The sequence below is a fragment of the Gobius niger genome (assembly GCF_951799975.1).
Source record: "Gobius niger genome assembly, chromosome: 13".
NCBI lineage: Eukaryota > Metazoa > Chordata > Actinopteri > Gobiiformes > Gobiidae > Gobius > Gobius niger.
Genome location: NC_136864.1, coordinates 19,798,536 through 19,811,406, shown reverse-complemented (window position 1 = coordinate 19,811,406; position 12,871 = coordinate 19,798,536). Strand labels below are relative to the sequence as shown.

General features: G+C 40.8%; 2 protein-coding genes across 3 annotated transcripts in view; one reads left to right on the top strand and one right to left on the bottom strand.

The window, feature by feature from the left end:
* The window catches only part of capn10 (calpain 10), a 162,671-nt gene that overhangs the window by 13,905 nt on the left and 135,895 nt on the right, over window positions 1-12,871 (bottom strand). The gene's annotated exons all lie outside the window — the stretch shown is intronic.
* On the top strand, window positions 2,221-12,663 carry klhl24a (kelch-like family member 24a). Its single transcript, XM_079569993.1, has 7 exons — window positions 2,221-2,325; window positions 2,416-3,260; window positions 4,418-4,602; window positions 6,449-6,567; window positions 9,223-9,411; window positions 10,046-10,234; window positions 10,312-12,663. The coding sequence occupies exons 1-7, from the start codon at window positions 2,251-2,253 to the stop codon at window positions 10,507-10,509; spliced, it is 1,800 nt and encodes a 599-aa protein (XP_079426119.1). The 5' UTR covers window positions 2,221-2,250; the 3' UTR covers window positions 10,510-12,663.

Here is a 12,871-nt window from a genome sequence, read left to right as displayed (position 1 = left end):
TGTATATAATAAAGGATATATTTTTCTTGGACCTCTCGACTGTAACTGAATTACTTAATTTTGTTGTGAATACTGTATCTCGCCTACATTAATGGTGGTAACGGTATATCTCCAAGGAAGATGAGGATCACAAAATGATCCTTATCCACTTAAGAACTCCATGTCAACATTTGTGCAACAGCATGGGGAAGTTGTGACATCCTTTTCCAAAAGCTCCTCCTCCCTTTCACCTGAAAACACAAGCCTGAGCCCTTTTGCACGTGCCCTTTGTCCTACAGCCCCCCTGGACCACATTACCCAAACCTTTGGAGTTATGGAACCAGAGACATATTATGAAGAACATGTTTTGTTGGCATCATCAGCCCTTAAGACTCACTTTATTAATATCAAATATCGATACTATTCATTGTTTAAATAAACAAAAACCCCCACAAGACTGATTACGGTCTTGCCGCAGATGGCGATGTTTTTTTGTTTTGTTTTGTTTTTTTACTTTCTCTCGTCAAAAAGTTGGGTTTGTTTGCAAACAAAGAGAAGCCACGTGTAGAGCCCGAGCTCAATGGGAAGTGTTGTTCCTCTCTCCATCTACTGCACTTGCAGCTAAGTTTAAGAAACTCCATTACCCATAAGCCACTGCTACAGCGGCTGAGTCGGTAAAGTGGGCTGGATTCTGTTGTTGTCAAGTATATAATGGCTCTGTATTTACAGTTAGCCAGATAAACGTCTTGTGTTTTCATCATCTCAAAATGTTTCGCTTGTTTTGCAGCCACGTGGAATCTTAACATTATCAGGGAATTTGTTACAGTAAATAAGTTTTTTGAAGTTTTGAACATTTTTCACTTTCAGCGTTAGGTTTTCCTCTTTTCTTAAGAACAAAGAAATCCTCCACCGGGTAAGATGTTACATTTTATATAATATGTTTTCTTGAGATGCCGTGTTTAACTTTTAACATTATTCACGTACAAATGTATAAAATACTCTATTGCGCTGTTTGTTGCTAAAGGGCACGAGGCTCGAGCCTCCTTTGTTTGACCACATCCAATGTCTATTTTTAGCGCCAAGAAAATCACGTCAGTTTGGCTGTACGATCTTTAAATTGAACTACAACGTCACTACATGTTACATTGTTGAGTAATTGACACATGTCTATGTGAAAACGATCTAAGGTGTTTTAAACAAAGCATGTAATTAACTACAAATACCGGTTCTGGCAAACTACGCAGTTTTCTCACATGTCCACTGTCTCTAAACCCCTTTGTTACTATTTTATTAATAAATCATTGGAATTTTCAAACCGCAATTCCAGCCACATTAGGGAAATTAGTGACAAATTAGGTGTTTGATTTTCACCTTAGCCACTAATTTTCTTATCTTGATCACTGCCCTGCTGTGTCCCACCTGCGCTTTGCATACTTACAGAAGTGCACGTGTGGCTAAACCAGTCAGGTTTACAGGAGGAGGCGCTTCCGTCAACTTAGGCACGTGATTAGATTACCACTATTTTAGCTGTGTTCAAATTCACTTTAGAGAAATATTAGGTCAACCTGTTAAATACAACAAGGCCAACAAACACAGGCCAGCATTAAGGCATGTTATGGAAGTAAATGCACTATTCAAGAATTAATTGAATAATAATAATAATAGAGTTTGATTATTTTGTTTAACTCCATTGAGTCTGTTATATCATATAATTCAGATTAAATCAATCTGTAAACGTGGTCGTCATTTTGACTTTTAGCCTAATTATGAAGTTGTGCCTGATGTTGTGTGATGTTTCCCTGCCCCCACTCTTCAAAACAAACCTGAGTGACGTACCTTGGTTTTGAACTATTGCTCAACCCCTTTCCTTCTTTCCCGCCTCCGACTGTGTGCTTCTGTGTCAGTAGGTTCACTTTGCTGCCAGGTAAAACTGCTGCGTTGATGAGCCGGAGGGAGTGCTGCACTGACTAGATTCACTGTGATTTTTGTTGTCTGTTTGGATCCTTTGTGTGACAGTTACTCTGCCCTATGGGATGCTTGTCTAGTTGCCTTGTTCTAAAGTTACACAATCACACTGGCTCTCCTGTTTTCCATTTGTACAACACTGCCCTCTTACAGCATTGTTTTGCGACATTTGTTATCTTTATAGTCAGAATGAACGGACTCACACTTATTATTACAATTATAATAAGTGAATAAGTGTGTCATTAGTTCTATTATAAACTTTTCAGATTATCTGCTAAAAGACCGTCTACGTTGAACGTGTCAACCATGGTGTTGATTCTCGGCAGACGGATGAACAGAGAGGACTCTGGGATCAGAGACTCTCCAGCTGTAAAGCGCAAGGTCTGAATTCATTGTTTCTTGGATGATTGGTATCACTATTCACAGAGTCAGTTAACTTTGAGTATTTTATTTGTATGTTTGTTTTTTCAGGTCTTTGAGGTTGACTCCAAAACGTTGACCAGCCAGGATGTGCTGGACTTCTGCTCTGGGGCGTCCCACTCCGAGGGCATCCTGCAGGTGTTCAATGAGTTCCGTGACTGCCGCTTGTTCACAGATGTGGTTATCAGCGTTCAGGGTCGTGAGTTTCCTTGCCACCGCGCAGTGCTGTCGGCCTGTTCCTCCTACTTCAGAGCCATGTTTTGTAATGACCACCGCGAGAGCCGCGAGATGTTGGTGGAGATCAATGGCATCCTGGCTGAAGCCATGGATTCATTCCTGACCTATGTTTACACTGGCCGTGCAAAGATCACCACTGAGAATGTGCAGTTTCTCTTTGAGACCTCCAGCCTCTTCCAAATCTACACTCTGCGTGACGCTTGCGCCAAATTCCTTGAAGACCAGCTTGACCCTTGCAACTGCCTTGGCATCCAGCGCTTTGCAGACGCCCACTCCCTGAAGCAGCTGGCCAGTCGCTGCCGCAGCTATGCCCTCACCGCCTTCTCAGAGGTGGCTCAGCATGAGGAGTTTCTCGATTTACACAAAGAAGAGCTGGAAGAGTACATCGCTAGTGACGAGCTGTCCATCGGGAAGGAGGAGGTGGTGTTTGAGGCAGTGATGCGCTGGGTGTACCACAGTGCGGAGAACAGGAGGCCCATGCTCAAGGACCTGCTACACCATGTGCGTCTGCCCCTTCTGCACCCAAACTACTTTGTCCAGACAGTGGAGGGAGACCAGATCATTCAGACCGCCCCGGAGTGCTACCAACTCCTCCACGAGGCAAGACGCTACCATGTGCTAGGAAATGAAATGATGTCGCCAAGGACCCGCCCACGCAGGTAACGGATATTTGGCACTTATAAAAATGTATTTCATGTTTGATTGTCGCCTGTGACACACCTCAATAATCATTTATGTCATAACACGCTTGATTACCTGTTGTTTTTATTAGTCACTGAAAGAAATAAAATGCCTGTGAGTGTTGTTATGTTCATGCCATTGACTGCTCTGTGGTCTTATTTTGAACAGAAAAGATGAATGACGAAAGCAGGACATGTTGCTACAGGTAGCAGCCACACAGAAAAAGAAAAAAAAAGTGATGCAATCATGAAAATCATGAAATGTTGAGTCTTGCTTTTAGTTCTGTAACTCACCTGGCTGACCTGATTCACTTTGTGCCTGCTCACCCAGTCCCCTTTATCTCAGTTATTTCAATGAAGTCTGTTGATCCAGACAAATTTAATATTTTATAGGTGAAAGAGGTTGGCGCACACAGTAATACAAAGGGGGCATATGGCGAATAGTAGTACAGCAAACAAAAGTGCTGCAGCTGTCTCCTGCAAAGCGCCTGTTCCGAGAACTGCCTGGGACCAGTTGTATTTGTCCGTTATTGTAAGCGGGTGATTTGTATTTCAGTTGCATTGTGTCTTGTATCTAGGCAGATGTACTGAAGAAAAGCCAATCAGATACCACACTGTTGACTTCGTTTACCCCTGGGGGCCAAGGCTATCTCAGGCTGAACTGGATTTTTTTCCCCGCCGTCTGCACCTGAACACAATTTATTATGCACTAGCTGCCCCAGGGCCTAACTTTTTCCTGACAAACATGTACTGTACTAATGTCCCGTTATATCTTCACCTCTATATCTATCAAATGACTGCAGTTTAAAAAGGACAAAAAAGAAAAAACAATCCTGATTATATTTATACATGACTTAAGTACTTCCACATTTGCAATGCCATACGTTGAAATGTGGCTATAATCCTACTGTTGTTGTTGTTCAGAAAGTTATACTGAACTTTGCCTTCAAGATAAGTATGATTATTATCACAGAAACGGCTTGTCTGATCATGCACCCAGGCCATTGCAGAGCCCTTCATGCTTGTTTATATCTTCATACCAATTGTCTAGACTTACAGACAAACACAAATATCATATGGCTGTTTTATATAACTAATAATAAACAACATAATTTATCTGTTTTTTATGCATTCAGGTCGACTGGTTTCTCAGAGGTGATCGTTGTGGTTGGAGGCTGTGAGAGGATCGGAGGTTTCAACCTGCCCTACACTGAGTGCTATGATCCAGTCACAGGAGAGTGGAAATCTCTGGCCAAACTTCCTGAGTTCACCAAGTCTGAATATGCCGTCTGCGCTCTACGCAACGACATTTTAGTCTCAGGTAAGTCTAGATACTAAGTTCAGATAGTTAAACTTTGAGCACAAAGAAAGAGACAAATCCAGTGTTTTGAGAGACTACAGAGCTGCTGTGTCATCTCCCAGCGCGGCAGGAGTAAGGCCACATGGCTGTTTGCCCTGTGTTATTTTTACAGCCTCACAGTTGGCCTTGAAGGAAAATATGAGAACAACATCTGGATGCACTGTTGAAATTCAGTCATGTGAGAGGCATTCTGCCAGCGTTACTGTACTCTCGTTCTGTAAGACAACATACATACATATTTTCAAGTAAAGCTTGACTTAAACTGCCTTTGGAAGAACTAACTATGATCTAGACCCAAGTGTGGCGTAACTTTTTTCATTTGCCAAACAGCTTTGTTAGATTTGTACACTACAGTTTTGCCCAGGCAGGGGATTCTGTAGTGTTTTGAAATGTTGCAGTTAAGTGTGTCTGCCAGCATTGTTCAGGCTAAAACTTGCAGCGAGGGAAATTAGACCAAAACACCCCCTACAGAAAGATAGAACAGAAAAATAGTTATGGCAACACTGAGAAAGAGGAACGTTCTTCCCTGCAGCAAGAGCTGTGCTGTGTTCAGGCAGTGAATGTGCCAAGTCCTCACGTGCACACTATCAATCTCCCCAGCTCCTGGAAAATCAACAGGCTGCACCTCCCCCACTTTTCTGCGTATCATATACACACATGTGCACTTAAGTAAAGCCTGCAGCATAGTGCGTTATGTGATCACGTTTCTTCTTGTGACTTTTAAAGCTTTTTTTTCCCCCCTCATTTATGAACTCTGCACAAACTTTCGGGTTTGTCCCAGACTCTTCCAGTGTCTGTCTTTACCAGCCAAAAACTCTGGCATACATTCCGTGAAGAGCTCGAAGGCAGCTGTACCAAGCTGTCGTCTCAGATTAAATATGTCACACGGGTATGTGCTGTGAAAGTACTCGACTCTCCCTCAGCACACAGACACACACAAACGTACATTTTAAAAACACATACACAGAAATTTAGATTATTTACATTGGCAAAATAATGATCTAATATCTTCCAAAAAACCTTACCTCCCAAAAATAGTAATTCTTCACACAGTCTTATGGTCGTAGCTTTTGTAAACACTATATATTTACACACAGCTTTTTGTGTCTGTTTTTGAAGTCGCCTCCTTCCGTTTACGAGACTAGCCTCGAGGTAGCAGACTGTCTGGCTCTGACAGTAGTTAGAACTGGGAAGTAAATTATTATTCATATCAAGCTTTCAAACAAAAACAATATTGATTTATGCAGTTCAGTAATTAATAAACCGGCACAATCTCTGACTGTGCTTGTTGGGCTTGAAATGATAATCAAAGCAGCTCCCATCGCTCCACAACCTCATTGTCTCCTACGTCTTTTCTTGGCAACGGAGACCCTATCAGATATGAGAAATACTATGTGTGAGTTGCTGACAGATCTATGTTCTAATGTGTTTACAATGTGTTCTTTACTAGCTCATATTATCACCATCTCCTCTCTTATAATTTCCATCATAGAAATGGAAGTTTCTACTTTTATTAACATTACTATCTGAGCTGCATCCAAATGTGACTTGCCAAAAAGATATTCAAAGGGACACATGTCATACGTTAAGCTCTTATGTGGAATATTTTTCATCCTATATTTGCGGTGAGCTCACCTTAGGACGAGAATTTTGCGAAATTGCACACATCTGGGCTTGTGCGAATGTTTAATCATTCAAAAACTGGCAGCACTCCAGCTGATGTTCCAGTTATCATCAATAGATTAATTTCTGAACCATGTCGAAAGACTCTTAAGACTATGTCACCTGTAAATGTTGCTGTTCCCAGGTGGGCGCATAAACAGCAGGGACGTGTGGATGTACAACTCACAGCTCAACCTTTGGATCCGAGTGGCCGCACTGAACAAAGGTCGCTGGAGGCACAAGATGGGGGTTCTCCTTGGCAAGGTTTGTATTTACTACGCATTGTTTACATGTTTGAAACTCCACGTGTGTGGCGTGACAGTTAAATTCTCTAAGCATGGTTTGATTTCCACATCCTAAATTTTAACGGTGGCCTTTAGAAGACGCCTCAGATGTGTGGGGGACTCATTCTGTACTCTATCATTTTGAATACCTGTCATTACCTGGCGTGTCAAACTCTGAAGACATCGCGACTCCAAGGAACAGCCTTCAGACTTACTCACGCACTGGAATGTTTCATACACTTTACATGTTTCACCATCTCCTGTCTTACCCACGCACTGGTCGACGACACAGGTGCTTTTGAGATGTCAATTATGGAGCGATAAAAAGATGATACTTCTGGGAGGCTCAGTTTACTTTCCTTGCTTTGTTGTTTGAAGTAACTCAAAACACGTATCTGCTTTAGTTTCTTCATTTGTTTGTTTACTTCAAAGCCATAACCCGGTGGACATTCTTTTTTGTGGGCACTGGGAGTTGATGGTTGTGTGCCAGTGTGTGACAACTTTATGTTTTGCGCGCTGCTTTTAGCGCCACATGGTTATCCCCAAACAAACTAAAACCACCATTTGAAGGGTGAAGATTGAAATTGTTCTAAGAATTTCTACCCTTTGCATTTATGGAGTATTCATTGGGCCTTACAAACCCTGCAAATTCTACAGTTTGGAACTCTACAGACATGTTCAGAGTTGCACTTTTAGCAGTTCATCTTTCAGTCCTCTCTCAAATGTAAACGCCTCTGGACATGTTTAAAAATGCACTGTGAACTGAATCTTAAATTGTAAACTGTAAACTTTTTTTTTTGGTCTTAGAATAATGGCTCACATGAAATAGTCTTGCCATTGTTGCTCGTGGCCATCATAGGACATCATGGCGCTGACTGTTGATAATAGAGCAGTGACAGATTTTGTGAACTGTAATTACGAGTCAGGTAACAGGCAGCACATAAACACATGTGGGGCGGTCCTGTGTTTTAAGAGCATGCCTGTGTACACAAATGGCACACATGTCAGCAACATACTCCCACAAGTCTCCCTTCAGGGGACTTGTTGAATTGCTGCAGTGTTTTGCTCATTGTTGAATAGAGTCTTTGTGGCTGCGTGCCTCAAAACAAAAATAGCCTGCGCTGTCAAACAATGTCCACAGGCAGTTCAACCTCGCCACTAAAGCCATGCATGCACTTGGAAAACATTCTTAGAGATTGAAGATCCCTGGAGAGGCTCAAGTCTGCCTCCACTTCCTGTATCTGTCTCGCACATGTGGTATAATCTACCGTCCTTCTGTCCTTGCTTTGTTGAAGCAGAAGACAGTTGTCAGTAATTAGTCAATATGTCTAATTACTGCTCGTCTAACATCCTGTTCAGAAAATTAAAGACCAATAGTAGAGAAAAGTATTGCTTCCATTTCAACTCAGAATCTCAGTATTGAGGAATGTGGATCTTTCAAGTCTGATCTTAGAGCCCATCACCAGCTGGGTTTTTCCAAGGAAATCAACACTTCTTTTCCTGAGCTTGTCATTCTCTTTTCCAACCTGTAATTTCCTCCTCACATTTGTCTAAAAAGTGATGCAGATAATAAGCACTTACAGTCTGGTGCCTTCCTTGTTCAACTCCACTGTCTAATGAAGAACTTGTAAATTCTAATAATATCTATTAACCACGTTACTCTGTTGATTATCAGGTCTCAAGTCATGCAAATAGAAGATTGTTAACAATGACGTCTTCTGAGCTAGAACTTGTTTTGAATGTGCTCAGCTAAACTAGGTCACCCGTTGTTTTCTTCCCTGCCATAACGGCACACTGTTATGGCCTTTCTCATCTGGCTCAAACATTTCCCCCTCTTTTCTCTCTCCGTCGTCAAAAACTCTCTGATAATAGTTATAGTATGTTTAGTTTTTCTTTTCTCTGGTGACATACTTAAACATTTAACCCTAGTGAGTGTCTGAAGTCGTTAAACAGCCAGTGACAGTTCAGCGAGTGTGTCTTTATAGCTGTGAATCATCTTTGGTGTAGGCTTTATGTCACAGACACACACCACAGGCTGGAACTACTATTGTGGACAGCAGTGCAAATGCAAATGTCCCATTTACTTCCTGTTTTCTTTGTTCTTGATCTGCCCTTTTCTCCTCTCCCTCCCTCTCCCTCTCCCTCTCTCTCTCACTCTTGGCCTGTTTACACTTTATAGTTTTGTGAAGCAACAGGAACAGCCCCAGGGTCTTCCGTTGCATAAGACAAAGTTGTTAGTCGTATTTTTTTTAATCATTTGTCTATGTTCCTCGACAATTTAAGAAAACACAGTTAACGTTAAATGAGTTAGTACATAAATTCATATTGATGAAATTTTTGCGGAACTACAATTTTTATAAAATAAATGGAATGGCCAGTCTGTAGAGTGGTGTATGGAAACAAGGATGGACCTTGTTCAGTTACAATGCGTCACCTTTCTCTGTTACCTGACAGACCGGTTCTTTATGCCTGACTTAATGGTTTTCTTAGTAATGAACTACTGAGCTGAAAGACAAACATAATTCTGACAATGGCCTATGGATGTTTTTAGTGACGCATTTTTTTTTCGCCATGACATAAATGATGGACCTGAATGTTTTCCAGCTCAACACGTGTTATTGTGTGTGTGTAACAGGTGTATGCTGTCGGTGGCTATGACGGTCAGAGCCGCCTCAGCAGCGTGGAGTGTTATGACTCCTTCTCCAACCGCTGGACAGAGGTTGCTCCCTTGAAGGAGGCCGTGAGCTCTCCAGCTGTGTCCAGCTGTGCTGGGAAGCTCTATGTGATCGGAGGGGGGCCGGATGACAACACCTGTTCAGACAAGGTGAGAGCAGGAAGTGTCCCCCTGCACCAACACAAAACCCTCATGTCTTCTAAGATTCTCTACCTTTTCTGTTGTGTGTTTAACTAAACACAACATGCAAAAATAAATGTGTAGTTTTTATATATCTCCCAAACAAGACACATGTTTTGTCTTTGTGTGGTTCTAAATAGACATCCTTTATGATTCAACTGCAAAGTATCAACAGCAGATTATGTGATAAAACACTCCCCTGGCAATTCCTGTTTCCAACGGCTCTTTTACAACAATTGCTTTGCTTGTTGATTACTATATTTCCCTTTTCTTTGCCAAATACAACATACTTCCCTTTCAGTGGAAACTGTCATATTTTTGATAACCTGTCAACAGAAGTTGTAAGACGGTGTCTCGCTTTTCTCTTCCATAGAAAGCAGTTCTAATTGTACATTTCTCTGAAACCAAAGTCACATAACCAGAACTGGAATGTTTCTAAATAATTTTCTGTCACACATGTCATGCTTCAGACCAATACTACCTGTCAGACAGCTCGTGTAATAGCAGTGACAAATATAAAGAATGTGCTATATTGCTTTAGATTTAAGTAATTCTTCGAGATGTGTGCTTTTAGTTTGGAACCTAACAAATATGAACGCTGCAGGTCCAGTGCTATGATCCGGAGGCTGACACATGGTTGCTACGGGCTAACATACCGATCGCGAAGCGCTGCATCTCTGCTGTCTCTCTGAACAACGTCATCTACGTGTGCGGTGGCCTGACCAAGTCCATCTTCTGCTATGACCCTACTGAGGATTACTGGATGCATGTCGTCCACACCTTCAGCAAACTGGTAATAACCCGAGAGTACAAAAAGCTACTAGAACCAAGAATGCCATTTTCTGATTTTCTTTTTATCTTTTGTGACAGGAAAGTTGTGGCATGTCAGTGTGTAATGGCAAGATCTTCATCCTCGGTGGCAGGGAAGAAAATGGTGATGCAACAGACACCATTTTGTGTTACGACCCAGCTACGGGCATCATCACAGGAGTGGCTGCCATGCCCCGGCCCATCTCCTACCATGGCTGTGTTACCATACACCGGTATAATGACAAGTACCACAAGTAATAGACCTGAAACTGGGCACATATGCACATGCTCTCGCTTAAAAGCACACACTAAGCTCTTCAAAATGCCAGCGCCATCGAGAAGCCTAGATATTCACACAGCATCATGTAGCAGTACTGGAAGAGGTGCTGTGAATTACTTGTACTATTTCCTCCTCAGTGGTTCATGACAATTATCTTTTTGAATGACGATGTTGGACGTGAAACTGCAAAGGACAAAAAAACAACAAAACAAACCAATTAAAATTGCCTTGAGAATTGTCAGTGGTTCCCCCTAGAACAGCTTGAGAACCACTGCATCAGAACAAAACAAATTACAAAGATCTAATTAGTTTTACCATTACTAAAGAAATATGCAATTTGTTTTCTCAATCAAATACTATTTGGCAAATGAAGTTACTGAATAACATTCCCAATTTGTTCTCTAGAGATCACACATGACCAAAGATTGTTTGTGGTGAACAGTCAACAAGCTGCTTTTCCACATTCAAGTTCAAAGACAGTTCCTTCCACGTCACCCAAATAATACTTCCCATGCAGTTTCACTTTTATTGTTTATGCTGCATAATAGTATGTCCAATAAGTTCTATTTTTATACGGTATTATTGGTATTATGAAACTGAAATATTATGTTTCCCTTTTTTTAAGTTATATTTCCTTTTTTTATATAATTGAATGTTTTTGTACTTTACAGTAGATTGAATAAGTATGTCTGTTTTTATATTATTGCATTGGTGTATGGTGTTTTGGGTTATTATGTTGAGAGGCTTTGGCAGATCAAAACTCAAAGACTGCTCTGAAAAAGGGTTGTACGTGTTCGATGTGGTTGATATTTGTGACTTTTGTGACTGTGTAGGAATGGATGACTGAGTCTGGTGTAGCCGTAGCATGACTGCACTGTTGATAATCTACTTTGCTGTCAACAGTTCCCTCTCTGATGCTGGCACCGGTCGTCCGTAAACTCGGAGTAACCGTTGATACCTCCAGTTGTGCATGTTTTGGTTTGCATGTTTACTCGTCAGCTAACCGTGGTGTGCCTTTTGTATACCTCACTCCTGATGCAAACAATGTCACAACTGAAAGGCTTTATAGATGGATCATGGTCAGTAAAAGTCACCTTTGCGGTGTTGGTAGATTAGAAATATTAAAAATGTTGCTGTGAACATATCTGATTTGTTTATCTATATTTATGTACTTCCTTTTATATTTGTGTTCTTCTGTGAGAGCCTCAATTGTGCACTTTGACAGGATCCTGTTCAATGTTGAATAATGTGGCAGGTATTTGCATTTTCTTTTGTTTTACTGTATCAGTAAAAAAAAAAATATTTTACATGTGTAAATCAGGACCTACCATCTCATGTTGTTGTTGGCCACATTGGGCTGTGGTATTTAAACCACAACATCAAGGATCTTTGAGAGACCACAAAAGGTTATGGAGCGTTAGTCCATGATTTGAGTGTCATAAAGGCTTGTGTGACATAATGTTTCTTTATTCCAAGTCAGATAAGAAACACAACACAGTAAAACCTCTGGGTGTTAAAGAACATGTAGAACCGAGAGTATACTGGTTAACAAACATCTCCAACAATCCACTGCTTTATGACTTTGTGGTTTTACCCAGCAGGCCAACAAAAAGTGGTGGGTCGGTGATGAGTTTCATGAAAGGAAATAGATGGTGTGGCAGATTCAAGTGTGTGTGTGTCAATGATTTGATCAAATATTTACTTGGAAAGGATCCTTTTGTTGGTTTGATTGTTTTATCATACTAGGCTATCATAGTTTGCTGTATCTTAATTACTCTGTGTTTTGTTCAGTGGTTGGTTTGTTTGTTTCATTGATTGCTTGTTGTGGTAAGTGTGGGAAATGTATGTTTTAAACCCAGTTACAAATGGAATGCAAATTAAAACACGAGGATGCCATTTTAAATTATCTATTGAAAAAGAAAGAAAGAATGAAGCCAAAGCTTAATCTATTCAGTGCAAAAATGACAGAAAAAGAATTTTGCTTTGTGCTCAGATAAATATTGTGGCCTTATACATTAATAAATGTTTCCTTGTGTCTTAATTAACTAAAATCTAAGTTGTTTTTATATAGCCTGCTCCTTGAATACTTTGTACAAAAATGAACAAGAAACATGGATGTTGTCTGTAATGAAAATAAAGTTTTCGGAACCAATTAAAGGTAATGGTCTCAGTTTCTCACATTTTGAATGACTAATAAAGGCAAACCTAGAATTGAACCATCACTCTTTTTAATTACTACATTGTCAGCGGGTCCAAGGATATCTGAAACAAAAGAATGTGCTAGTTTATGGCTATGTAGACACAGAGATGACAAAAGGGCAGCCTTTGGACCACAAATGG

Bases quoted from the DNA above. Each gene is read 5' to 3' on its own strand.
- klhl24a (XM_079569993.1), top strand. From the start codon at position 2,251: ATGGTGTTGATTCTCGGCAGACGGATGAACAGAGAGGACTCTGGGATC. The intron at 3,261-4,417 runs GTAACGGATATT...TTATGCATTCAG, and splicing joins CCAAGGACCCGCCCACGCAG to GTCGACTGGTTTCTCAGAGG. The intron at 6,568-9,222 runs GTTTGTATTTAC...TGTGTGTAACAG, and splicing joins TGGGGGTTCTCCTTGGCAAG to GTGTATGCTGTCGGTGGCTA.